Raw genomic sequence first — 27,413 nt, forward strand, 5'->3', positions numbered from 1 at the left:
ACAGTGGCTTTCTCGCTTGGCAGTGCTCCTGTGCCAAATTGGATGCCAGGAGAGGGTTTCAGGTGGATTCCCCCAGGGACTGCAGTTCGGTACTTGGGTTGTCAGGTTGGTTTGGACTTGTCCCCCGAGCAGCAGATTGCTCCTCTTCTCCTGTCCATCAGGAGAAAGTTGTTACATTGGAGCTCAGCACGACTTTCACTGGCTGGTAAAGTAGTAGTTGCCAACCCGGTGTTGTTGGCGACTATGTGGTACATCACTTCTTGCTGGATCTTTTCGAGTTCTTGTATCAGCCAGGTGAGAGGCTGATCAAGAGCTTCCTTTGGTCAGGACGTGACACTCAGATTGCCCGAGCCAAGGTGGCTTGGTCGGTCATCACACTTCCTTGTTCTCAGGGAGGGCTTGGGATCATTGATCCAGCACAACAGAGCAGAGCCCTTCTTGGGAAGTTCGTAGTCAGAGGACTTCTTCCAAGAGAGGAGCCCTGGAAGGAGTTCTTGCTGCAGAGGCTTCGTGCCAGGGTGCCTCAGTCAGGAGGCCCTTGGCAACCTTCGACCCGATGGATCTTTACAGAGATGCGCCGAGTTGGTTTAAGAGGGAGACTGGAGGACCGCTTCGCTGTGAGTTTGCTTCGATCTTGGGAGCTCTTACGGCGTGGCCTAGAGCAGAGACAGCCGACGTGCACGGAGGAGCGCCTACAGCAGCCCCTCGTCCGGAACCCCATGGTTAGCACTCAGAGAGGCCACTTGGTTGGTAGTCGGCCTCGTGTTTCTTGGGGTCCCATGGCAGCAGGTCCAGCGCGCTCTCTAGGTGACTAGCTAGAGTTCACAGGTTTTTCAGAGGAGGTGCAGGGTTTCCAGCTACTACAAGGCATGAGAGGGGTGCAGAGCATGTGTCAGGACATCTCAGAGTCAGTTCCAGCTGAGTGGCTCATGCCTCTCGAGCCAGTAGCACCCCGGTGGATGGGAGCCTTCACACGACTCGAGGTTCTCATTTCAGCCAGGGCCTACTCAGAGTCTGTCTCAACCCTATTCTTCGAGCTTCAGGGTGGGGGACGACTACAACGAGTTGCAGTAGAGGCCCCGCAGGTAGCAGAGTGCTTTTTTCAGAGCATCCGAGTAGTGGGCATCAGTGGGCGGACCTGCGTCATAGACCCTGACCCAACAGTTCTTGAGACAGGACACTGGAGGCTATGGGCTTGGGAGTGTTGTCCGTTGGCACGAGTACAGTGGGATCCTGGTGAGTGGCTATGGAGGGACCCCTTCTCTTCTGCAGACCACCCAGGAGTCCCGTTCTTTCAGTACACTATTCGACTAGGACGTCATATACTAGCAGCACAGAGAGAGGCCCTCCCCGCTGCAGCACGTCATTGGCAGGACGAGGGTCTCACAGTCGAGTTCTTGGTAGACTTTTGGGAGAGGTTGTGGGACTCCAGACAGCCGAGGCGAGTCACCTTGTTTCAGTGGCTGGTCGCACACAAAGCCACAGCAATAGGGAACTGGCTAGTGCATAGTGGTCTCTCGGCCACATGTGCAGCTTGTGACCATTTGGTGGAGAGTCAACGTCACTGTCTTTGGGACTGTCCCTCAGCCCAGCAGGTGTGGCTACGAGTTCTTCGGTTGATGCCTGCTCTCTCCACGGCTCGACAGTACACTTGGGGGGCAACGGCTTGGTCCACCCTCATGGGCCCGGCACTTCAGTTTGAGCTATCTTCCACCAGCAGGATGATAGTGATGCAGGGGGGGCGACCTATACTCCAGCCTGCTACAGAGCTTACTCCACAGGAGTGGTGCAGTGAGAGAGAGGAGTGTTGTCACAAAAATACGGAAGCGTGAACTGACTTTTAATTGTACTTCAAATACTCAATAGAATTGGAGAGAGAGGAAAAGCTTGACACTTCATTGGGGACCAAGAGATGGGCTGGTCCCCCACCATAAAGAGAATATCTTTATTACTAAGGGAGACTCTTTACAAGCACAAGAACGGGGCAATAGCCCGTCCTCTATTCTTTCTTTCTACTTCTGACTGAGAGAGTGCGAATGATACTCTCTGAATACTGAGAGGATCTTCCCTCTGCTGTGAGATTTTTGGGAAGCTCTCAAAAACGAGAGTCTATCTTCCACAAAACTCAACGGAAGCTCTCGAAAATGAGAGTCTACCTTCCGCTAACTGAGTCCCTTTATGCATAATTATTCCTGCAACAAAAACAAGGGAGAAACACGCAAAATGCACGTACACATGCTTGCTGTAATTTTCTGCACATAACCTGAAAATGTTACCTGAGCACCTTCCAGAGCCGAAAAAGAGACCTTTTCCGCGATGGAATTGCACGAAACTTGGTGTACGCGTAGTGTAGGTAGAGAAGAACTAGATTCTATATGTATTTTGCTGAAATTCAACCTAAAGGACGTGATTAAGGGCTGAAAACAGAGAATTTACAGCCACCACACTCTACGAAGAGAGTGCCTGCTGCAACTTCTTGCGATGAAACCTCACCAAAAGCTGGCTATGGCTATGAGAGCCCTTGTTCTAAACAATGGGAGCACGAGACCACCACATATGTCACAAGGGACTACTCTCAAGCTTCCATGGAGGGCTCCAATGCGTAGGGTATACTCACAATAGGGAGGGTAGGAGCACTGCCAACACTGAAAATGGGGGAGTAGGGCCTCCTAAATAGCCATCAGGGAGAGGGGGCGCTAGGAAGAGAGACAGGGTGAGAGAGAGTGAAAGAGAGTTAGTTTGCATTGGTAAGTGTGCCACTTGGCACACTTACTTAATAACTTTAAAAACCCTTTAACTTTCACTTTTAAAAGTCCCTAGGCTATTAACGAAATGTGCAAATTAACTCACAACTACAAACACAGATGCTACTAATGAAATTGTTACTGCTCCCCAGCGCAATGTCGTACCGACACTGCTCTGGCATTACCTGTTCGCACTTGTCCAGTCATTTGATCCGGCATAGACAATTTAAAAATACCTTAACTGACTTATCCTAAGGCCGTAAAATGATTCAGGCCTTAGGGTTATTATTCTAAGGACCCCATCTCATTCCTATGCTTGCACTAGCGCACGTAATTTTCTAAGCCTGAAATCTGAGGCTACTATCTACCCCTTCATTGAAGACCCAATTTCCCAATCGCTAGGGCTTCAGGGTATTTTCTACTAGGGTCTCCCTGAGGTGCACTGGCCCAAACTTGGGCGCACCTGAGGCCCCAAAACTGCTAAATCTATTCTGATGTGCACACAACTAATTAGATAATTCTTTTCTCGTAAATAAATTAATTATTTACAAAGTCTGACTTAGTTACATCCCTCTTGGTTCTAAACAGTTGACCTCAATTGTAGAGCGTCAACATAACTGTGCAAGATGTCTGGGTAGTCCTTAAGATCGGACTCAGTCATCCACTTTGCATCTAAAGGAGTGTTATTCTTGAACTTAACTAAATACTTTCGATGTAGACTCCCCGACTTGAGTTGTCTCTCCGAATGGTGTATTATCTGTTCAGGTTGAAGAAGTTCCTCAGTCTCTTCGACTTCTGGAGGATCTTCTTGTACTGGCGCCACTGGAGGAGGTCCAACATACAGTCGGAGGAGACTGACATGAAAAGCATTATGGATGCGCCAATTAGAAGGCAAATCCAATCTGAAAGTCACGTCATTGACTTTATCTATAATTTTGAAAGGGCCGTAAAATCTATGGGAAAGTTTGACAACTTTCCCTTTTCCGACCCGCTTTTTCAATCTAGCTTTCTCAAACTGAAGCAGGACATATTTTCCTTTTTCTAGATTGAGATTCCTTCCGTGCTTGTCTGCTTTTCTCTTCTGTTGCTCTTAGGTACGAAGAATCGCTTGCTTTACTTGTTGATGGGCAATATCAATATTGCGCACAAATTCATCTGCGGCGAAGATGTTTTCTTTGGTCACCATAATAGGAAGTAAGAGTGGCTTCTCATAAATAATTTCGAAGGGAGCTTTACCAGTTGAGGAATGTATGGTATTATTATACGCAAACTCAACTATTGGTAAGTACTGTTCCCATTCGAATTGTCGTTCCGAAACATAGCACTTGAGGAGATCTAAAACAGTGGCATTAGCGATTTCGCTTTGACCATCTGTTTGAGGATGATAAGCTGATGAAAAATCAAGCTTAGTTCCCAAGTTTTCGAACAATGCCTGCCAAAATAGACTAGTCATGCGGGGATCTCTATCACTGACAATAGTCTTTGGCAATCCATGGTGTTTAAAAATCTGAGCTAGACATATTCTAGCCATGTGATCAGCTTTGATCATCTTCTTTACTGGAAGAAAATGTGCTTGCTTACTGAATCTGTCTACTATAGTCCAGATTGCATCATTTCCATTCTTGGATCTAGGAAGATCCGTAATAAAATCCATGGCAATACTTTCCCATGGCGTGTTAGGCACAGGGAGCGGCTAAAGCTTGCCATAAACTTTATGTCTGTCATATTTTACTTTTTGACAGACTAAACACTCACATACATGTTTTTCAATGTCCGCACGAAGTGTTGGCCAAAAGAAATACCTTTCAAGGGCACTAGTAGTGGAAGCAATTCCCCGATGCCCGGCATAAGGAGAATTATGGGCTTCATCCATCACCTTCTGTCGTAAGTGCTGAGCTATGCATATTGCTTGTTGACGATAGAGCGTATTATCCCTAATGGAATAAGGTGGCCTTGAGTGACCAGCTTCAAGATCTGCCCAAATTGTGGCGAAGTCTGGATCTTGAGGATACATCTCGCTGAGAGATTCTAGTTCCTCATGATAAATTGTTGTAAGTGCATTGATCTTTGGACGCCTAGAGAGAGCATCTGCAACTGCATTCTTCGTTCCAGAAGTATGTAAAATCTGAAAATGGAACATTGAAAGAAAGTTGGCCCATCTCATCTGCTTTTCTAATAACTTTCTCTGTGTGAGAAAGTAGCGAAGACTTTGATGATCTGTCTTGATAAGAAAATGAGCTCCTAATAGATAGTGTTTCCAAATGGAAAGAGCATGAATTACTGCCATTAGCTCTTTCTCGTATATGGAGACATGCAACTCTGCATCTTTAAGGCGCCGACTTTCATAGGCTATCGCGTGACCCTCTTGGTTCAAAGCTGCTCCTACACAATCTCCAGATGCATCACAGTATACCTCGAAAGGTTTGCGAAGATCAGGGACGGTGAGAACAAGTCCGTGACTGAGTAGATACTTAAGCTTTTCAAAAGCTTGTTTTTGTCCAGACCCCCAATGGAATGGAATCCGCTTCTTTGTCACGTCATGGAGGGGACCTGCTATCGCGGCAAAAGCTTGAATGAAACGCCGATAATAAGAACACAGGCCAAGGAAACTTCGTACATCATGTACTGTAGTTGGCGTAGGCCATTCTACAACTGCTTGAATCTTATCAGGGTCCATTCTCACCTGATTGTGAGATACTATATGGCCCAAATAGTAGATTTCTTTTAGAAAGAACTCACTCTTCTTAGCATTCACAAATAATTTGTGTTTGCGTAATTCTTCAAACACTAAGGCAAGATGCTTATAGTGTTCGTCTTCCGTCTCTGAGAAGATTAAGACGTCATCAAAGAAAACGCCTGTGAAGCTTCTATATGAGTGGAAGATTCTATCCATCATTCTGTTGAATGTGGCTGGTGTATTAGTGAGTCCAAAAGGCATCACTAAGAATTCATACAACCCGAAGGTTGTTCTAAATGAAGTCTTATGCACATCCTGAGGAGCTATGCGGATTTGATGATATCCGCTCTTCAAGTCTATACGACTATAGACACTTGCTCCTTGTAACTTGTCAAGAATGTCGTCAATCTGAGGGATTGGAAATCGATTCTTGATTGTGATCTTGTTTAGAGATCTATAGTCTATGCACATGCGGAATGTGCCATCCTTTTTCTGTACTAGCAAGACAGGTGAACAATATGGAGAAGTACTAGGCCTTATTAAGCCCTTCTCCAAAAGTTCGTTAACCTGCTTGAGAATTTCCTCTTGCTGCATTAGACTAACTCAATCAGGGGGCTGATTTGGAGGAGAACTTCATGGGATCAAATCAATTGTATGATCCTCAGGTCGGGAAGGTGGGAATTCATTTGGAAGTTCATCTGCAAAACAATCTTTATAACTTTCTAATAACTTAAGTCTTTTTTGCTCTAAAGAGGAAGAAAGTTGTGAAACACACACCTCTCTCTCTTACAAAAATCAAGTACGTTGAAACACACTTTTTCATTTCTTTCTTGATGGCAATGTGATTGGCGATAGAGATACGCCAATCACTTGCATCTGCAAGTACAAGATACTCCTTTCCTATATGAGCAAAGGATAAGGTTTTCTGAACATAGTCCGGAATGGGATGCATCTTGTAGTGCCAAGGCATTCCCAAGATAACATCGCATCCTTCAAGTGAAGCTAGTAAGAAAGACTCTTGATCCTTGTAGTCGTCGACCTTTAGATTCAACTTCCCTATGATTGTAGTAGAGTTTGAGTTCTGCCCTTTGAAAGCAGATTGTGCTTGAATAGAAACTCCAAAACGATTGGGCTGTAAGTTCAGGTCATCAGCTAGCTTGGTACAGATGAAGTTGTCTGTACTGCCAGGGTCAAACAAAATAAGAGCCCGTTGGTTGTTGATACTACCCCAAGCTTTGAGAAGAGCTCTTTCTTTTCCATCCTTGGTTATATTTCCCTGTACATCTGGGACTGCATTGGAAGAGGTGGTTGTGGAGGTTTGGTAGCACAATCACCCTTCATATGACCAACTTGTCCGCACTTGAAGCATCTTCCTTCACTAATGTAGGTTCGCAACTCAGCAGGAGAGAGATATCTCCCTTTCTTGGGCTGATTTGGCTTTGCTTTTGCTTCGGAGGGGGTTCTTTTCTTCTTTTGAGAAGAAGAAGTAGAGGTAGGCTGCTCATGGAGAGCCTTTTGCTTGGCATGGTAAGTGCTTTGCTCCATCTTCCTGGGAGTACCCTTGTCATGTATTCCATCAGCTATGCGGGCTGATTCCATAAGTATCTGCAAGTTACCTCGAGGGTAAAGCTTCATAGCCTTTTGCAAGGCTTCATGCAATCCTGCTTCAAACTTGCGCATCTTTTCCGAATCGTCAATCTTCTTGAATGGAGTGACTTTCAAGAGAACGTCCCAAAACCTATCCACATAGCGTGGAACAGTTTCGTTCTCCGATTGTGAAAGTCGATCCCATTCTTTCTTCACCTCTTCCTCATAGTCTGGAGGAAGGAACTGTGCGTAGAACTCCTTCTTGAAAGCAGTCCAATCTTGGGGTTTACAATCTTCCAGGATAAGGGTTAACCACCAACTGCTGGCGGTGCCTTTCAGGTACATACTAACATGGCGAAGCTTGGATCTTTCTTTAAAATTCCCTTCAACAAATGCAACTTCGAATTGGCGGATGAAAGCCAACGCTTTGTCATTATCACGCCGCCCATTGTAGGTGTCGAATTTCACATCTTTGTCTCCCGACTTGAATGTTTTCTGCCTGTGGTGCTTCTTCTTATGGTGCTCCTTCTTTCTATGCTTAGACTCCTTGTGGACAGGAGTCTTTTCCCTTGAATGCACTTCTTGCTGCGACGGATCGTCAAGAAACATGTCTTCCGAAGCAACGATGTCATCCAGATCCTTCATGGAAGAGAACTGAGGGTAATCAGGGGGATCCTGCTCTTGAACCTTTGGGTTAAACCGCACATGACGTTCTGAAGGTTTCCTGTGCCTCTCGTGCATGCGGGAGGTTCCAATCAAAGGATCTTTCCTTGGTTCTGGGGCCTTTGGGTTCTGCGGGATTTCTCCCGATCCCATCGGCATTTTCTCCTTCCCTTTCTCAAGAGTATGAAGAATCTTTTGGACTTCTGGATGGAAGAGAGCTTTTTGCAACTCTTCCACCTGCTATTGAAGGAGAGACAACTCTATCTCGCGTCCTCCCATTTCTGCAGTCTGCCAAGAGTCGTCAATCCCTTAACAAAGAGAGAGATGACCTTGCTCTGATACCACTATCACAAAAATACGGAAGCGTAAACTGACTTTTAATTGTACTTCAAATACTCAAGAGAATTAGAGAGAGAGAGGAAAAGCTTGACACTTCATTGGGGACCAGAAGATGGGCTGGTCCCCCCCCCATAAAGAGAATATCTTTATTACTAAGGGAGAATCTTTACAAGCACAAGAACGGGGCAATAGCCCATCCTCTATTCTTTCTTTCTGCTTCTGACTGAGAGAGTGCGAACGCTACTCTCTGAATACTGAGAGGATCTTCCCTCTGCTATGAGATTTTTGGGAAGCTCTCAAAAACGAGAGTCTATCTTCCACAAAACTCAACGGAAGCTCTCGAAAATGAGAGTCTACCTTCCCCTAACTGAGTCCCTTTATGCATAATTATTCCTACAACAAAAACAAGGGAGAAACACGCAAAATGCACGCACAGATGCTTGCTGTAATTTTCTGCACATAACCTGAAAATGTTACCTGAGCACCTTCCAGAGCCGAAAAAGAGACCTTTTCCGCGATGGAATTGCACGAAACTTGGTGCACGCGTAGTGTAGGTAGAGAAGAACTAGATTCTATATGTATTTTGCTAAAATTCAACCTAAAGGAGGTGATTAAGGGCTGAAAACAGAGAATTTACAGCCACCACACTCTACGAAGAGAGTGCCTGCTACAACTTCTCGCGATGAAACCTCACCAAAAGCTGGCTATGGCTATGAGAGCCCTTGTTCTAGACAATGGGAGCACGAGGCCACCACATATGTCACAAGGGGCTGCTCTCAAGCTTCCATGGAGGGCTCCAATGCGTAGGGTATACTCACAATAGGGGGGTAGGAGCACTGCCAACACTGAAAATGGGGGAGTAGGGCCTCCTAAATAGCCATCAGGGAGAGGGGGCGCTAGGAAGAGAGAGGGTGAGAGTGAGAGAGAGAGAGTTAGTTTGCATTGGTAAGTGTGCCAAGTGGCACACTTACTTAATAACTTTAAAAACCCTTCAACTTTCACTTTTAAAAATCCCTAGGCTATTAATGAAATGTGCAAATTAACTCACAACTGCAAACACAGATGCTACTAATGAAATTGTTAGCTGCTCCCCAGCGCAATGTCGTACCGACACTGCTCTGGCATTACCTGTTCGCACTTGTCCGGTCATTTGATCCGGCATAGACAATTTAAAAATACCTTAACTGACTTATCCTAAGGCCGTAAAATGATTCAGGCCTTACGGTTATTATTCTAAAGACCCCATCTCATTTCTATGCTTGCACTAGCGCACGTAATTTTCTGAGCCTGAAATCTGAGGCTACTATCTACCCCTTCATTGAAGACCCGATTTCCTAATCGCTAGGGCTTCAGGGTATTTTCTACTAGGGTCTCCCTGAGGTGCACTGGCCCAAACTTGGGCGCACCTGAGGCCCCAAAATTGCTAAATCTATTCTGATGTGCACACAACTAATTAGATAATTCTTTTCTCGTAAATAAATTAATTATTTACAAAGTCTGACTTAGTTACAAGTGTTGGGAGCTCATCAGTGGCCTGACACTTTGGTTCATCTGGCGGGCCCGCTGTTTCTGCATCTTTGAGCCTCGCCCTGTGCCACCAACAGAGACTGTTCGTGACTTTTGGCTAGAGCTGATCCATACTCTCAGAGGATAGCTTGAGGGACTACAGGGCAGCTCCGACCGCATGCGGGAGCGCCGGGAGGCTTTCCTTTGACTCTGGCGCCCTAGGCCTTTCTACACCATAGTCCAGGGGATGCTCAGATGGCACTATTGTCCACCTGTGGGGCTCTTCCGTCCTCCCGTCTCTGATTTAGTCTCATTGTATATATGTTGTTCCTTCGACTCTGGCACCCTAGGCCTTTCTACACCATAGTCCAGGGGGTGCTCAGATGGCACTATTGTCCACCTGTGGGGCTCTTCCGTCCTCCCATCTCTTGATTTAGTCTCATTGTATATATGCTGTTTTTTCATTGGGAGAGTCTCCCCATCATGCTTGTTGTAGCCCTCTCTTGCAGAGGCAGTTGTAGCCCTATGGGCAGTTTTCATTAACTAATAGAAGGATCTTTTTCTCGGAAAAAAAAAAGATACGTGCTCATCATCAATAACCTCAACCTCACACTCACACACGGAATCAAAAGGTATACAAGTAGCCAATGCATCCTCTTCAAGACTTTTCAATCCTGTATCCAAAGCATTACTCACCTCTTTAGGCTCTTCCATAAACCTGTCAACCTGCAAGACCTCTTTACGCTTCACAATAGACCTTGAAAAGAAACGAGAAACATCATAGGATAGGCTACTTTTCACCGGCTTAGGCTTAACATCATCTTGCGTGTCAAATCCATCTTGCACGTGCGTACCTGTACTGATACCAAGCTCCTCAAGACGCTTAATCGTCCATTCCTTGTGCTTTGCAATGCGTACCGCATCTTCAAAAGACTTGGGCCTCTTCAACTCAACCTCAAACCGCAACCAAGGTGACAAACCATCAACAAAAGAACTTTTCTTCAATGAACAAGGGGGGGGTCTCATCTTTAAGAGCAACACATCAATGAGTCCATAAATTTGTAAAAACTTGTATATAGGCATCAACTCTTTGACAAGAACCTTGCTTAAGAGCATTGAGCTCATTCCATGCTGCATTTGTATCTTCAAAAACCTGGAAATGCTCTAAAAAAGCTTCTATAAACTTGTCAAGGCTCAAACCATAAGAAGAAGCCATTGCTTCTTTAGCTTCCAAATCCATGAACCAAACACGGGCCTCATCTTTCAAAAGGAATCCAAATAGCCTCAAAATCTTCTCCTCATCACACATATCATTGCTTATGCATGCGACCTCTACTTGCTCCAAAAAGTCTTTCACATCTTCATCACTTCTTTCATGAAATTCTGGATAAGAGAAAGCCATGGCTACCCAAGCTTCGATGCTTTGAGAACCCCCTTCTAACACAGGTGCAAGAACCCAAAACGTTTTACTGACTCAATCCTTAGAAACTTCAATGGAGCTCATCTTTAGATGAGAACAAACACATGCACATCAAATGAGTTTTCATAGTTAATCATCGGAATTACAATAGGCAAAGGGGCTTCCAGTATCTCTCTTAATCTTCCTGGCCCAAACATAAAGACTATGCGCTGCTGGAAAAAAATCTTCCTGGACACATGAACATTTATCTGGATTCTTTGTGTTAAATGAAAAGGAGTGAATTGAGGTCCGTCGTGATTATCCATTAAAGGCAAACCATGCAGTCCCAAGAAAGCACACTTGACTAAGTACCCTCTGATTTTGCCAGAATTTCAGTAGCATAACAACATAAATGGCTCAAAGACCAAAAACCAACCATCACAACTTCGAAAAATTTTGGCAGAGTTTCCTCAGAAGTAGAGCAGTAAGAACCCAAAATATAGACTGTATATGTACGCATAAGCTGCCAACAATGCAACTCGAGCATCAAGTAGGAATCACTAGTACATAGCCTATGACGAGGTCACGAAAAGGGTGCTCCAGCCACCTGTATCACCAAAAGGATCTCACATTTGAGAATCCCCCAGCTCAATAAAACCTCACCACGACCCTCTCATGAAGGTTTATGCAAACATCGCATAGTCAAGTCTCAGAAATGACTATCTTCCAGACCAAGTCTCAGAAATGGCTGGGAGTGCCAAATAAAACCAAGTATGGCTCCACAAAGGCGTACAATGGCACTATCTACAATAACAAAACAATGCGCTCAAACAAGCGCCAAATGATGCATACCCATGACAACTGCAAGTGACTTCCACTTGCCACTATATCACTCTACTCCAGCTACGTGTACCTGTGTGAATCACATGTACTTGTACCTGTACCTGTAACCAGTGATCTGTAATCCCGAAGCTGAAGGTACTCGAAGAAGATCCTCCGTGGAGGCGCCAAAAGAATGTAAGCGGGATAGAAACACACACAACGCCTCTATAATCACCCGACACACACTCTTGGGATAATACACACATACACTATGGGGCACCACTCGGCTTACACAACCCACCTAGCCGAGACAGGAAACACACCGATGGAGTGAGACTGTCACAAAGTGATGACGTGGCGGACAGCAAAAACCCTAATTTCTGCGAGAAACCCTAAAAATCCTGCAAACCCTAATTTCTGCCAAAAACCCTAATTTCCGGAAATCGCGGAGGCTGGAAAAAAAAAATTTTGGAAAATGATTAGCAACGCGAATTTTGCTTTTTTTAATAAAAAAAGAGAAAAGACTCTCTAAGAGAGAGAGAGAACTGATACTTTTTATTTTAAAAGCTTTTGGGGCTCTGCTTTTGGGCATCCCTTGTAACCTTTAAATTAGTGGTGAGGGCCTCACTTCTCAGGGCATCTGGATGCAGAGTCTGAGAGTGAAACCCTAACCACTCTCTTGTACTTTGATGATTGATTAATACAAAAAGAAATACCGAAAGGGGCACCAGTCTTTGGGGCCAATATCTCTAGGCACGGAACTCCGTTGGGCCAGTGCAAATCTATTGTGATCTGTGAATTGTTTTGAAGTGGTTATTTGGTGCTGTCGCGATTGATTCTTGACTTGGAGTGTCCAAGTCTGTTACAGTGGTATCAAAGCACGGCCGATTTCTCTTCTACGGGAAATCCGATCCCCGAATTTTTTTTTCCGCGGCACCTATGGCTTCACGCAAGGATCAATCGACTCCCTCTACAACTGGAGATGCGGGCTGGGATCACAACGAAGATTCTGGCAGAGAGTATGGCCCGCCTCGGCCTACTCAAGCGGAGCAAAGAGAGATGACGCGTCGTCAATTGATCGGCGATGCAACAAAGATGATGCTCAATTTTGCCAAGGACCCGAAGATGGCAAAATATATGAACCAGACCTCTTTGGAAGAGGTACAGATGGAGTGGCAAAGAACCACAACACCACTCCCGAAACCCGCTCTCAAGAAATCTTCTGCCTCCAAGAAATATACGGAGAAGGAACTGGAGAACGTGGTTGATGCATGGATTTCTCAGCTTTTCGACGTGCAAAAGAAAGGCAAAAAGCACGGCAAAAAGCAGAAGAAAGGCACTGACTTCCCGGGATATTTGGGTCGTCGGTCGACATTTGACAAGGCAAAGAAACAGAAGAAGCGTGTTCAATTTGAAGGAGTACCCAGTTCTTCTTCTTCTTCTTCTGACAGTTCTTCTAGCTCTTCGGATTCGAGCGAAGAAGACAGAAAAGGTAAAAAGCGAAGCAAGAAACAAAGCTTCGGAAAGGGCAAGAAGAAGGCTACATCTCGCCGAGAGACTGACAGTTCTACTGAGGACTCGTCTACAGACAGCTCAGATTCTGATGATGGAAACTTTTATGCGAACAAGAAGAATTTTTACAAAGCCAACTAGTATGACTTTCTCGAAGATAAAAGCAAGAAAGTCCCGAGAGTTTAAGGAAGGTGGCCACTCGATCAAGTTTGATACTTTTCAGGATACTCAGATGCTTCGAAGGCTTTGTCTTTTATACAACAGTTTGACATCGCTTTCGCGGGAGGACGCTATTCAGAGAACTCCAAGATTCGGAGAGCTACCTCTTACCTTAAGGGGAATGCTCGTACTTGGTGGTCCACCCTTCTTTTAACAAGAGTGCGCCAGTTACATGGCTGAAATTTAAGAAGCTTTTTATTTCTTCTTGGTTGACGCAAGAATATGAACAAGATGTACGAGCTGCTTGGAACCATCTTCGGATGACCAAGAAAGATACAATCAATGCTTATTGTGAAAGATTCTGGAGCTCTTTTCTACCCGCCTCTTCATTCAAGAAGATCTTGTTCAGAGAACAGATTGAGCGGTTTACCTTGGGTCTACCTACAGAGATCCGAGATCACTGCTTGGAACAGAAGTCAGCTTCTATTCAGGAGTTGATGAGTCATGCGAAGCGGGGCTTTGCCATTCACTCTGGCAGTCTGACCTACCCCACAGATGAGGCCATGACACAATGAGCCGAACAGACTTCTGGGAATGAAGTAGAAAGAAAAAGAGCAACCCAGAGAAAAATGATGCACGACCCAAGCTTACTCCTGAGGAGAGAGCTCGCTTCATCAGAGAGGGGAAGTGCTTTGGATGCGGAGAACATGGACATATCTACGCAAAGTGCCCTAAAAAGGCACAGAAAGAACACAATGATAAAGACGACGACAGGCCTGAGAGTTCGAGAGCAGCTGAGGAACGTGGCAGAAAAGGAAGATAGAAAAACAGAACTGGTACCACATGGCGTGGAACCTGCACCAAATCTAATGAATGAAAGTACAAACTTTGCCACTTTTGGGGCAAAGTGAAGGATCGGGAAGCTCTTTTGAAGGAGCCAAGGCCAACTTCTTTTCACTTGGAATTGGCGGCTCGATTTGGAATTACGCCCGACAGAATGACGCCACAGGCGGAGGTAGTTCGACTGGCACCCGGATGGGATGTTGCCATTACACCGAGCATTAGCAAACTTCGTTTGCAATGACAGGGGTGGTCAGGGCACGCGAGTGACGTTCTACTCAGGATCCCTTGGTACCACAAGAACTACGCCGTGGTTGACTACCGGGCCGAGAAAGCGACTTTGATAAATGAAGGGCTTAGAGATTATACTTGATGAACTTCAGTTTCTTACTCATTCTTTTGGGAGAGAATTGAACGCTGGATAAAGGTCGAATACGTTGGATAAAGGTTGAATATGTTTTGACCTGATCAAAAGAACGCCAAGATTTTTCTCCACACTGATGCCAATTGCTTTTCAGAGGGCCTGAAGATCAAACCATTGATCTGATACCTGGAAGCACGTCACCGAATCGGCCACCTTATCGTGTGAGCCGAGTACAGAATGAAAAGATTATGAACCCAGTGAAAGACCTCTTGGAAAAGGGTCTTGTCCAGCCTAGTACTTCACCGTATTGCTCTCCAATGTTGTTGGTTTTGAAGAAAGACGGATCTTGGAGAATGTGCATCGATTATAGAGCTCTCAACAAAATTACCATCAAGAACAGATTTCCGATTCCTAGGATCGATGATATACTCGACAAGTTACAGGGATCCTCGTGCTTTAGCAAGATTGACTTGAAGAGCGGATATCATCAGATCAGGATCGCGCCAGGAGATGTCTACAAGACAGCTTTTCGGACGACTTTTGGGTTATTTGAGTTTTTGGTGATGCCTTTTGGCTTAACTAATGCTCCTGTGACATTTAACCGGATGATGGACAGGATTTTTCGAGAGTACAGGCTATTTGTTGGCACTTTCTTTGACGACATCATTGTTTTCTCCAAGAATGAGGCAGAACACAGAGATCATCTGCTTCAAGTCTTTCAGGCATTACGAGATCACACATTAGTGATTAATGCAAAGAAAAGTGAATTTTTCCTACCAGAGATACACTTTTTGGGACACAGTGTGTCAACAACAGGAGTGCAAATGGACCCAGCCAAGATAGAGACGATCCGTGATTGGCCCGATTTGAGGAATGTCCATGAAGTTAGAAGCTTCTTGGGACTGTGTTCGTACTACAGGCGGTTCATACGAAAGTTTGCACAAGTTGCTTCCCCTTTGCATACCTTGACACAGAAAGGAGTACCTTTTTCGTGGGGACCCACAGAGGTGACTGCCTTTCGGACATTGAAAGAGAAATTGACTACGGGACCTATTTTGACTTTGTCGGACTTGCAGAAGTCATTTGAAGTATATTGTGATGCTTGTGGTCGTAGTCTCGGTGCGGTCTTGATGCAAGAAGGCCATGTCATAGCTTACGAGAGCCGTTTGTTCTCTAGGACGAAGATGACAGCACAGATCTATGAGAAAGAGCTTTTGGCGGTTCTCCATGCTCTTACTCAGTGGCGGCATTACCTACTCGGAGCGGATTTTACTGTCTTTACAGACCATCAAAGTTTGCGCTACTTCTTGTCACAGAAGCAGCTTTCAGAAAAGCAGATGCGGTGGGCGAACATCTTGTCACAGTTCCACTTCCAGATTGTCCATGTGCAGGGACAGAAGAATGTGGTGGCAGATGCTTTGTCTCGGAAACCGTTGGTTCTGGCTGTTTCCGCGATACATCATAGGAGCTTCGAGGATATAGTCGATCAATATGCCATAGATACAGATTTTGCAGATATTTTCACACGGATACGAGATGGGGAGACAGTAGCTGGATACTCCCTTCGGGATGGCTACTTGATGAAAAAGACTATGTTGTGCGTTACACAGCCGTTGAGGGATAAGGTTATGACTGAATGCCACTGTCCACCTTTTACGGGTCACCGCGGCATTGCTACCACCATGAAGGGGTAAGAGAGATACTTCTTTGGGCCGAGACTCAAAAAGGATGTGGAAAAGTTTGTGCGCAGTTGCTTGGTATGCAAGAAGGTCAAGTTTGACAGGCATAAGGCACAGGGATTGTTACAGCCTTTACCCATACCCACCCACCCCTGGGAAAGTATTGCAATGGATTTCATTTTTGATCTCCCAAGAACACAGAATGATCACGATGATTTTCTGATTACATGGCACGTCTGAGACGATTGTCTCCGACAGAGACCCCAGATTTATGAGTTTGTTTTGGAAGGCAATTTGGGAGAACATTGACACGCAGTTGTAGTTCTCGTCATCGTTCCACTTGCAGACTGACGGGCAATTTGAGATTGCCAATTCAGTGATTTTAGATTTATTGAAGTCTTGTATCTCGGATCAGAAGACTCAATGGGAAAAGAACTTACCTTTGGTGGAATTTACCTACAATAACACGATACACTCTTCGACGGGGAAGACGCCATGTGAGATTGTTGAGAGTGGTGCGAAGGTTCCATCCTTCCTGAGCACGAAGATTAGATATTTGAAGCGGATGAATATTCGCGAGATTTGGATACGGCTTTTGCCAAGGTTTGCGAGACTTTGCAAGAGTCTCAAGAACGACAGAAAAAGGCAGCGGATCGCCATCGTTGCGACTTGAAATTGAAGGAGGATAATTGGGAGCTCTTACGTTTTGAGAAGGCACGCCTACGAAAGAAAAAGAGAAAGGAGAGGCTTTTTTCAAAGCTTAGTATGCGATACTACGGACCTTTCCAGATCACTGACAAGATAAATGATGTCTCCTTCCGATTGAAACTGCCAGATACTTGGAGGATTCATAATGCATTGCATGTGAGTCTCTTGAACCCTGTTAAGGATGATGTGCTTGATGATGGGGAGCCTGATGAGCAACCCGAAGTGAAAGAAAACGAGGAGATCCTTGTTCCTGAACAGATTTTGGCACATAACGATACAAAGAAAGGTAAAGTCCGAAGGCGGTTCTTGGTTTAGTTCAAGAACTTTCTTGCATTTGATGCGAAGTGGATGGAGGAGGATGACCTAGCAGATACTCCTCGGATTGTGAAACTTTACCTCGATGTTTTGGTTTAGCATAGTCTACTCCAAACGGAACCCAGAATTCAGCTTGGCCGGAGATCTGGTGCAGTGGGATGCACAAGAGGGGAGTCACTCCGCTCCCTTGTCAACAGATGCCTTGATTTTGATACTAAAGTCACTGATGACTCTTTGAGCTTCAAGGATACTGAGAGCTGACAGTATTCTGCTGGATGACTTTATGAAATGGAATTCCTAATTATGATACTGATTTGTTCTTGACTTCTTGTGAGTGCAGGAACTGATAGACGAAATGACTGCAGCATTTTGGTCTGATTGATCTCGAATAGACATGGTTGCAATAGGGGTTAGTCAATCGGACATCGATGAGGTCCCGACTGGACCTAGATGTGATTGCTAGCTACATTGCCGATAAATCATGGTCTAAGATCCGAATGAATGTTGAATGTCATGTGATGTCTTGTGATGTCTGGTGATGTCCTGTGATGTCGTGTGATGTGACTGTCGATTTTGTACATGTGCTAGATGTGTGTTCCTAGTACGTAGGTACTAACAGTCAATGTCTGCTAAGACGGTTTATGGCTTTTGTCGGTTTTGCAAGCGTAATCGCGGTCGATTACAATGCTTTCAAGAGGGAGGTATGTCACAAAGTGATGACGTGGCGGACAGCAGAAACCCTAAAATTCTTGCAAACCCTAATTTCTGCTAGAAACCCTAATTTCTGAAAATCGCGGAGGCCGAAAAAAAAAAATTTGGAAAAATGATGAGCAACGCGAAAAAAGACTCTCTAAGAGAGAGAGAGAACTGATGCTTCTTATTTTAAAAGCTTTTGGGGCTCTGCTTTTGGGCATCCCTTGTAACCTTTAAATTAGTGGTGAGGGCCTCACTTCTCAGGGCATCTGGACGCAGAGTCTGAGAGTGAAACCCTAACCGCTCTCTTGTACTTTGATGATTGATTAATACAAAAAGAAATACCGAAAGGGACGCCAGTCTTTGGGGCCAATATCTCTAGGCACGGAACTCTGCCGGGCCAGTGCAAATCTATTGTGATCTGTGAATTGTTTTGAAGTGGTTATTTGGTGCTGTCGCGATTGATTCTTGACTTGGAGCGTCCAAGTCTGTTATAGAGACGAGAGAGACTATCCATTTGCCCACTCAACACAGAGACACACACACACCTCAAAAGACTCAGCTCAAAGGAGGAAGATTACTGATGTTCAGATACAATTGAGCTTGGGACAACACCAATGTGACAAATAGCTCACACAATATGGATAAAATATGTCAGATACAATTACAAATTGGAGCAGAGGCTTCACTCACAGGAGAAACTTACACAGCCAAAACAACACAAAAACAGTGAGTAATTTGGCAAAATGGACAGCACCATTGCGTCCGGAATGGCGCAAAACCCCAGTCTCCAATATCAAAGTACTCAAATCCAACCTCGGATGAGCAATTTATGGCCAAAACAGGCTCCAAAAACAACAAAAACTCAGTTGCGACTGTTTCTCCTCTTCTCTCCACACTTTGCTGGTTTTTTCCTCAAGTTTTTCAGTGTCCACACTTCACTTTATCCCTTGGCCACCTTTGGCCTTTTGATTGACCTCAAACGGACCCCGAACGGGCTAAAAAATGGCTACGTAGTGCGTCTTTGTTACCCTTCTACATCCATCCACACACTTGGCACTCAACTTTTTTCAATAATGCATCCCGCAATCACGTGAAGTGGCCCCCAAATACAGTTCTCATGATGACCTTTTTGCATAATTCATCACAAGAAAACAACCCCGTTGTGTCCTCGCTTAGGACGTACAAGTATTGACCCCATTCGACCTCATCACGCCACTGGATGCCATCTGCCGCACTTGCTTACCTCATGGCATCGGCCCGCTGATAGCTTCCTCGAGAAATTTTACGCTCCACCAACTCCTCACTATTATAGAAAAACACACTAGTACGGGTGACGATGAAAATCGATGTGCTATGTATACGCTGTCCTACCTGTACACATGTGGGCCCCACGTAACCACCTGGCTCTGGAAAATGGGCAATTCTTTATTTGATGCACCATGCATGTGTATGTACATATACGCAATCACTTCTTCCAAAAAACTCCCGACAACGTGGCATGACCTAGAGGACAGATTCCGAACAGAAAGAGATCAGAGCCCCACTGAAAGATGTAGAAGAAGTTGTGACAACTTGCAAAACTAATCCAAGAGGCCAAACGTGAAAAAACACCCAATTTCATAAGTTGTACCAACTTATGGGTATTTTCTGATGGGGCCCCAAAGGGACAAAGGCTATAAAGACTAGCGTAAAGGACTAATGATGTGACAATTGGACGGACCTCCGTGATTTGCGTTGCTAGCGTGGCTGTCGTACGGATTTCCACAAATCGCATTGCTGACGTGGCACTTGTACGAAAATTTTGCGATTTGATTGGCCAACTTTTGGGACCCAGATGCTTTTAGACTTGAAGCTTTTCATTTACACTGCTTTTGGGAAGGCTCAAGGCCTATAAATAAATTGCCAGGGCCTCATTCTCGAGCAGATTAGCTTGGGAGCACTACTAAGACAAGGACCCTCAAACATTGTACTTTCCTGCTTTTGGTGATGGCTTCTCTCTCCATGTTGGTGATCCTATTGCACTTGCATCATGTCTGCTTACACTTGCAGTTCGTGGCATGATATTCTGCTATGAGGTTATAACTTCTAAAACCATCGTCATTTTTTCAGATGCATCTCAAGTTATGATCTCAAGTGAATGCCCAATTTGATCCGATTTATTAATTTAGTCATTTTTAGTTGATGAATTGGGTCACGCAAATCCATTTGAGGGGTATATAAGAAATCCTAGTGCCATTGTAATATATTATCTTATTCCATAAGTAGTTTGTTCTTTTTCTCTCGCACTCAAGTGTTCTGGATTTCTCCCCTGATCAAAGCCATAATTCAAGGCTACATTTCGGGGTAGTCGTGACATTTACCCTCTTGTCACACACCATATATTTATAAATGCATAAAGCTGTTTCCAAAACGAATGATTCAAATGCATAACGGTCATAATTCAAATGCATTTCCCATTCTTTGAAACCATTCAAATGCTCAAAAAAACTAGAAATGCCAGTTTCAAGGGACCATGACAAGTTACACCTTACAATGTCTTCTGCAAAGTAACTTTATGCACGAGGTTTTACTTGTTTGGGCGAAATGATAGTATTATTGTTCTCATGGTATTCATGTAAGAGAAAATAACCAATAACGAGGATGGTGTTGAGGAGATCTAGCCTATTTAAAATAATTCTTTCAACGCAGGAGGAAGTTGAAAGAAAGTAAACAAGCAATCAAAGAAAGCAAAAAGCAGGAAAGAAACAAATCTCTCCCTCTCTCCCTCTCTCTCTCTCTCTCCGGGCAACACAGGATTGAGCTGTTACCAATGTATTCTCACGAATTTGCTTCTGTGCATCGAGCGCCATGGCGAGCTCGACTACGAGTCGATGGGTGCTGTGACGACTGTTCAAGAAATTGGGTCGAGGGAACGCTGGTGGCCAGACGAGCAGACAACTCGTTCGGCTCTTTAAACTATTGTTGAGCAACGAAACAGAAATGTCTTTAAACTATGGGAAAATTACCAAAATACCCCTCTAATTTGTGGAAATTCCCAATATACCCCTCATACTTTGTCATAAATTCCCAAAATACCCTTCAAATTTTCCAAAAGTCCCAAAATACCCCTGGTTGTGAAAGTAAATTTATTCAAACATTTTTTTTTAAAGCTTTTCATAAGAAGACTGATTGTCTATCAATACAAGATACTAAAACTAGAATTTGAGCTGGTTATGTGAGGTAATTTGTGACAAATTCCATGCTAAGCACTAAAAACGGATCTTCATTGTCAAAAAAGAATAAAGATTAGGAAATCGTGAGCAAACCAACTGAAAATAGATACAAAGGTATTTTGGGAATTTTTGAAATTTGAGGGGTATTTTGGGAGTTTCCACAAATTAGAGGGGTATTTTGGTAATTTTCCCTTAAACTATTGTTGAGCAATCAAACAGAAATGTCTCTTTTGTAGGCTCAATGTCAGTTAGGGATGGACCGTATGGTGGGCTCAATCTTGTGCTAAATTGAGGCAGCATAATCATTCACAGTGGAAACAAAGCTTAAATTTCCATTCAAAAGTAATTGTAATTTGTGAAAGCAAAAAGTTCCTTTAGCGTTGTTCCCTTGGTGTCACTTTTATCACTTCATTTGCATGTGAAGTTGGAGGCTCGAAGCTCACTATGAGATTTAAAATATCTTGCACAACTAGACTATGTAATTATAATAGTTGAAGCCAGTGTGAGTATTCTCTTCCCAACGTTAGCCCACAATCAAATCGTGTATAACTCCTCAATCGTTGGTGAATCCTTCAATCAAGGCTTGAAGACTATAAAGCATGCAACTCTCTTCATTTCATGTTAATGCAAAGCGTCCATTAGTTTCTTTCCCAATATGAATGTCTCTCTCTCTCTCTCTCTCTCTCTCTCTCTCTCTCTCTCTCTCTCTCTCTCTCTCTCTCTCTCTCTCTCTCTCTCTCTCTCTCTCTCTCTCTCTCTCTCTCTCTCTCTCTCTCTCTCTCTCTCTCTCTCTCTCTCTCTCTCTACGACAACGCATGTCAGGACAAGGGTCCTATGGGGCAAGGCCCAACCTAGGGGGTCAAGGACCTAGGCCAAGGGCCGGCTGGACCAGTGCGGACTGGGGATCCGCTTAGGGAAAATGCTAGGAGCTAGCCTATATAAGGGGTGGTAGGGAGGAGGATCACAGGTTCAGTTACGCTAGGTCTTACATTGGTATCAGAGCTAAGTTTGGAAGGCAGGGCATGGTCCTCTCCACTTCTCCTTTTTTGCATGTTCATGCAAGCAAAATTACGAAGCTTGGCTGTGCGGGCATGGCCGCTTAGCAGGCACCGTAGTGGAGCTTGGCTCGTGTGCAGGGCCGCTTGCGGCGAGAGAGGAAGGAACAGAGACCACGACCAAACACAGCCAGGGTGGGCTCATCTTGAGCGGGACGGGCTGGGGGACAGTTCACGTCACAGGGGCGACCTCTGGGCAGCATTGTAATGCGCGAAAATTCTCTTTCTCTCTCTCGCGCGGCACTCTGCTGCGCCATCGCCAGGCCTGGAGTTTTTTTTTCCCACTTAAGCGCCCAAAGGCCTTTGCCCTTAGGGCAAAGGACATATTTTTGTGTCCTCTAAGGATCAGTGCCCACCATGGGCTTCTGCAGCGGTGGCAGGTGACATGCTGGACTACCTTCACTAACTAAAATACATCGGCCATGCAGCAAACAACAAACCTGAAACAGTTGCAAAGTTTGGAAAGCTCACCTTCCTAAAAATGGTTTGGGATGTGATGGTCGAGCAAAGAAGTTTAGGTACACATACCATCGTGTTTGTTTGAGAAAGGGAACTTGTGCTTGCCAACCTCGGGTAAAGGTTCCAAACAAGGCTACTAGGCAAAGACAATGTTGATGCTCGGTTTAAGGTTCATGGAAGCTCGAGCATCAACACGACAAGTTTATACCGGTAAATTCTGAGGTAAGCCTTCAATTTCAATTGTATTTATCAATCTATTCAATACCTGTTTGAATAAGTATAGCATCAGTATGATCAGACATGCACGGCATGTCTTGAAAAATTATCGTGCTACGTCTATGCCGGATGTTTTGAGTCACTCCGGATTTGCAAATAGCTTTTCCATGCTTCGACAACCAATTTCAGGTACTCTTTGTCGAAGCATTGCAATGTTCCTACTCCATTGTTGTCCGCATAACTTGATCTACAATTAATTGTTGTATCTCTGCATGAAATAATGTATGAGAATTGCACGCTAATCTTGCCATGCACCAGGTGTGCGGGCAATTTAGGCACTCCAAACACAAGCACGGCTTGTGACAGGCGTTTTAAGCATTACACTTTTGTTGGCATCAAACCAATGCTGAACGTACCAACATGACTCAAGCATGACATGAGTACCTGCCACCCTGATCTGTGGCACGGATCAATAGCAGTTCAATTATGATGCCCATGGAATCTCAAGGAGATCGGCACACCCTCTGACTCGACTTCATGAAGGGTGCACACAGCTCAGCATGGCTGACTTCTTGTCACTGCTTCCAGAAGCCGGCAAACATGCTCGACACACGACACTAACCGATTTGAATTGAAATTGCTTGACAAGGTTATTTCATTACATACCAGACAGGCGTATATGATATATGACGGTGTATATGACACACACGATAATTCTTTCTCGCGCAATAGACAAGGCTATGAGCTGCATTTGAGCGAGTTTTCCTTGACATCTCAAGACAACTGGCTACAGCAGGATGACCAGGTTAGACCATGTTCAGTTTGGTTTATTTTTTCATGTTTACACCGTTGATTGGAAAGTACTGCTTTTGTGCAACGCAAAGTGCTTTGACAATTTTATAGGAAGCAAGGCTTCTCCCTTGTGCCAAGGTCCTGCCCAATGACTTGGCATCAAGGGCATTGGCACACAAGTTTGGGAAACTGGAAAAATAGGGCATCTCACCTCATAGCATACCTACCAATTTTGATTGTGCAAGGCACTAATGGTTTTGCCTCTAACGTTTGAGGCTATCACTCTCGCCAAGGGCATAAAAATTTGTATGCAAGGCATGCTAACCAGGTGGCATGAATTCCACCGCTTCAGAGAGTATGCCTCCGCTATCACACCAGACACTCTGTTCACTGACAACCTAAGTTCTGGATTGTTTAAATTTATGGTTGCAGTCACTGCACAATACCACTAAATGGAACCTAAATCTACGACTTATTTTACAGGAAAAGTGCCATATTATGTCATTTTTGCCAAGTCACGACCCCATACATGGTAAGTGGGGCAAGATGTGGCTTGTTTTTTCTCTTCCTCTCTTGATGACAACATTATACATGCAGATTCTTGCATGCTTATAGGATAAGCTGCCAGTCAGGCATACGATGTCTCAGAGCACACATTCTGGGCACACACACACTAGAAATTCAAGGAAAGTTCCTCAGCCCAGCATGCTCTTCTTTTCGTTCTTCATCTCTTTCTCTAAAGAACAAAATGAAAATTTTCTACGAAGTTTTGTTACATGTTTCACTACTAACTTCTCCTGAGCCAAGATGCTCTAAAACTCTCGGGTAGAAATTGGGCAAGGTCCCATCCACATTAGTTTTCATCCATTCGACGATTGAACACTAATTGCCATGATGGCTATGAACCACGCACGCTGGCTAAGAGCCTTTGTTAAGCCTAGGATAGGATCCACTTATTGGTATTCCTTGGACGATTGTTCTCAAGATCGAACAACTCTACCCAATGGAGTACACATTGACGTTAATTGACAAGCAAGCGTCTTGTCATTACGGATGTTTAGGGTGTCATTTTTGCACTACATGTTTTAAATGCAATGCTCAAGTGAGTTTTTGATAACCTTAAACTCACATCGGCTGATCTCTACCACGGAGTATAGACGCAGCAATCAGTTGTGACAACATGGTTGTACTTATGTGGGTCTCCTACTCTCTCTATAGCACTACGGAGTGTCTATGGACATACTGTTTTCGGATAAGACCCGGCGGGTGATTGCTACATCACCATATAGGCAGTAATGATCACAGTTTCATCTGCATTGAGGATCACACTTGATCTCTCCCAGTTATACTTTCAAGGAAAGAATTCCGCAATCTACCATGCGATAACAGACGAACACACTTTTCAAGTTGATTCCACTCAATCTGTACACGGTTAACTAGGTTGGTTACCGTTATCTGCTAGTTGAGCAGTTTCTACAAATAGTCTTATCAAGGGGTTTGACTACGTAGATTCTAATCCAAGGGCTTGGTTTGCAAGGGCAACATCCCGAGTTCCTGGTGCAATGCTGTTTGTTTTTTTCAGGTAGGGGACGTGCTCCTCTCCATTTGCATATGGGTAAGTGAACATTATGTTTAAATTTCTAGGTACACATTTCTTGATTTGGTGTTATTCCATTTTCAGTATGCTTTACTTGGTTTTTCAAGACGTCTAAGTACGCTTGAATGTTACACAGCCATGCCAAGGGCATGTCGGCACAAAGTATTTTGGGCCAGGTGTCCAATCTATCTTTCTGCCTTATGCTCTTACGAACCTACTTGTAGGGTTCAATTTGGCACATGTTGTCACATGGGATACAACATGGTCTCGGAACTCAAGGAGTTCGGTTTAGCCAGTGTGGAGCAATGAATGAGGGTCCCTCTCACTCTTGTCGCAGAGTGTTTACAGTTACCTCCACACACAAGTACATCTTGTACTTGAAGGATGTTCTTTTTTACACATCCTTACATGAGACATATTCCACATGTGGAGAATATGAGTCTCTGGACTGACACTGGCGCCATTATTTCAATTATGTGTCACGACAAAGTCCCTTGGTGCTGGTCACATCTGTTTTCTAGACCATTTTTAGCACGACGTATTAGGAGCGATTTCGTGGCCAGAAATTGTCGGATACTTAGAATGACTTGTTAAGGTACAAGTACTACTAAACAACATTACAGATGGTTGTTTATACATATAGCAAGGCTATAAGTTGCTAATGAAAAAGTTTCATTGTCTGTATCTAGAAGTGATCAATGTTTCACCTTCTATTGTGATTTAGACGTTTCAGCAAGGCTTGCAAAAGGTTGCAACTAAAAGTATTTAGTTTCTTTTCAGAACTATTTACATTTCTTTTATTGCGTGCTAGGCGCATCACATTTGCCATAAGTATTAGCAAGCATCATTATGGATATACATGTTCGGGTTAGTTTTTGCTAAATGCATGCACACTAGGTGTTATGGGCCCTAGTGTTTAGCAAAGACTGATTTGGAACGGCATGCATAATCCTCAGGTTGTTGCTTACGAAGCATTTTGCACTCTATGTGCACTCTCTATGAGATTACTTTTGGGTCTACTAATCACCAATAGAGGTCATGGCTCGTTTGGGCGTTTGTGGATTTTTTCAAGTTAACCACTATGGTTATTTCGGACATTGTTGATTCCTCACCAATGTTAAACACTACTGTGATTCCCCGTTTACCAGTCATCTGGGACGACTGTATGTAAACCGTGAGGAAAACACACCTCAGTACTGTCAGTTATCCAAGGGGATAGGCAAATTACAAAGAGTAATCTTGTGCTAAATGATATGCTAAGAGCATACGTTAGCACAACGCATTTCGGTTGGAGATTGACCATACTTTCATACGTCAAGGACGTACCAGGTGTGCTGACAAAGTATGTTGGCAAGTAACCTTCATTAGGGATGAACATGTAGTTCTTTGTGTTCCAAACTATTTAGAAATGCAACACAAGGACATTCCCCATCTACGGACTTTTCAAGATACTTAGGCGAGTAGGAAATCTGGCTCACAACTGCATGGAAAGTTACGCCAAGGTTTCCTTGCATTATTCCAGTACCTTCAGAAGATCTGAAAATTGGTTATGCCTTTTGGACAGCTCTTAGTTGTGGTTATTTCTTTACAGTACTTAAGTGAGTTATAAATGGAGTTACCATTTAGACCCAAGTGGTTGCAAACGGACAACAATGTTGAAAATCAAGATATTGCTCTTGGTTTCATTGAACCTCCTCACTGCACCAATTATCGGTCATACAGACAACTGGCTCACTTATGGGACGTCAATAAAGAGAACATCAGTATTCTTAAGAAGATATTACTACTTGTGTTTTTGGGGACGAAAAATCTTCCTTAAGGGGGGAGTAATGTCAGGACAAGGGTCCTACGGGGCAAGGCCCAACCTAGGGGGTCAGGGACCTAGGCCAAGGGCCGACTGGACTAGTGCGGACTGGGGATCCGCTTAGGGCAAATGCTAGGAGCTAGCCTATATAAGGGGTGGTTGGGAGGAGGATCCCAGGTTCAGTTACCCTAGGTCTTACAACGCATATATCCTCGAGTGTTTAGCATTTTTATTAAGATTTTCAAATTCCACTCTAGATTACATTAAT

General features: G+C 44.2%; 2 protein-coding genes across 3 annotated transcripts in view; one reads left to right on the forward strand and one right to left on the reverse strand.

The window, feature by feature from the left end:
• LOC147437747 (uncharacterized) overlaps positions 1-20,974 on the reverse strand; it is a 183,172-nt gene extending 162,198 nt beyond the window's left edge. For both annotated transcript variants that reach the window (XM_086487226.1, XM_086487225.1), the window contains exon 1: positions 20,818-20,974. In XM_086487226.1, coding sequence (XP_086343352.1) covers positions 20,818-20,859 — 42 coding nt within the window. In that variant the 5' untranslated portion in view covers positions 20,860-20,974. The remainder of the gene's footprint in view (positions 1-20,817) is intronic.
• On the forward strand, positions 870-2,348 carry LOC147437750 (uncharacterized). The gene is made up of 2 exons (XM_086485923.1): positions 870-1,727; positions 2,292-2,348. The coding sequence occupies exons 1-2, from the start codon at positions 870-872 to the stop codon at positions 2,346-2,348; spliced, it is 915 nt and encodes a 304-aa protein (XP_086342049.1).
• Positions 20,975-27,413: the final 6,439 nt, after the last annotated feature.

The sequence above is a fragment of the Adiantum capillus-veneris genome, chromosome 17 (genome assembly GCF_014529385.1).
Source record: "Adiantum capillus-veneris isolate H3 chromosome 17, ASM1452938v2, whole genome shotgun sequence".
NCBI lineage: Eukaryota > Viridiplantae > Streptophyta > Polypodiopsida > Polypodiales > Pteridaceae > Adiantum > Adiantum capillus-veneris.

Coding starts and splice junctions, on each gene's coding strand:
- LOC147437750 (XM_086485923.1), top strand. CDS start 870: ATGAGAGGGGTGCAGAGCATGTGTCAGGACATCTCAGAGTCAGTTCCA. Junction 1,728..2,291: donor CTTCCACCAGCAGGATGATA/GTGATGCAGGGG, acceptor AGCACCTTCCAG/AGCCGAAAAAGAGACCTTTT.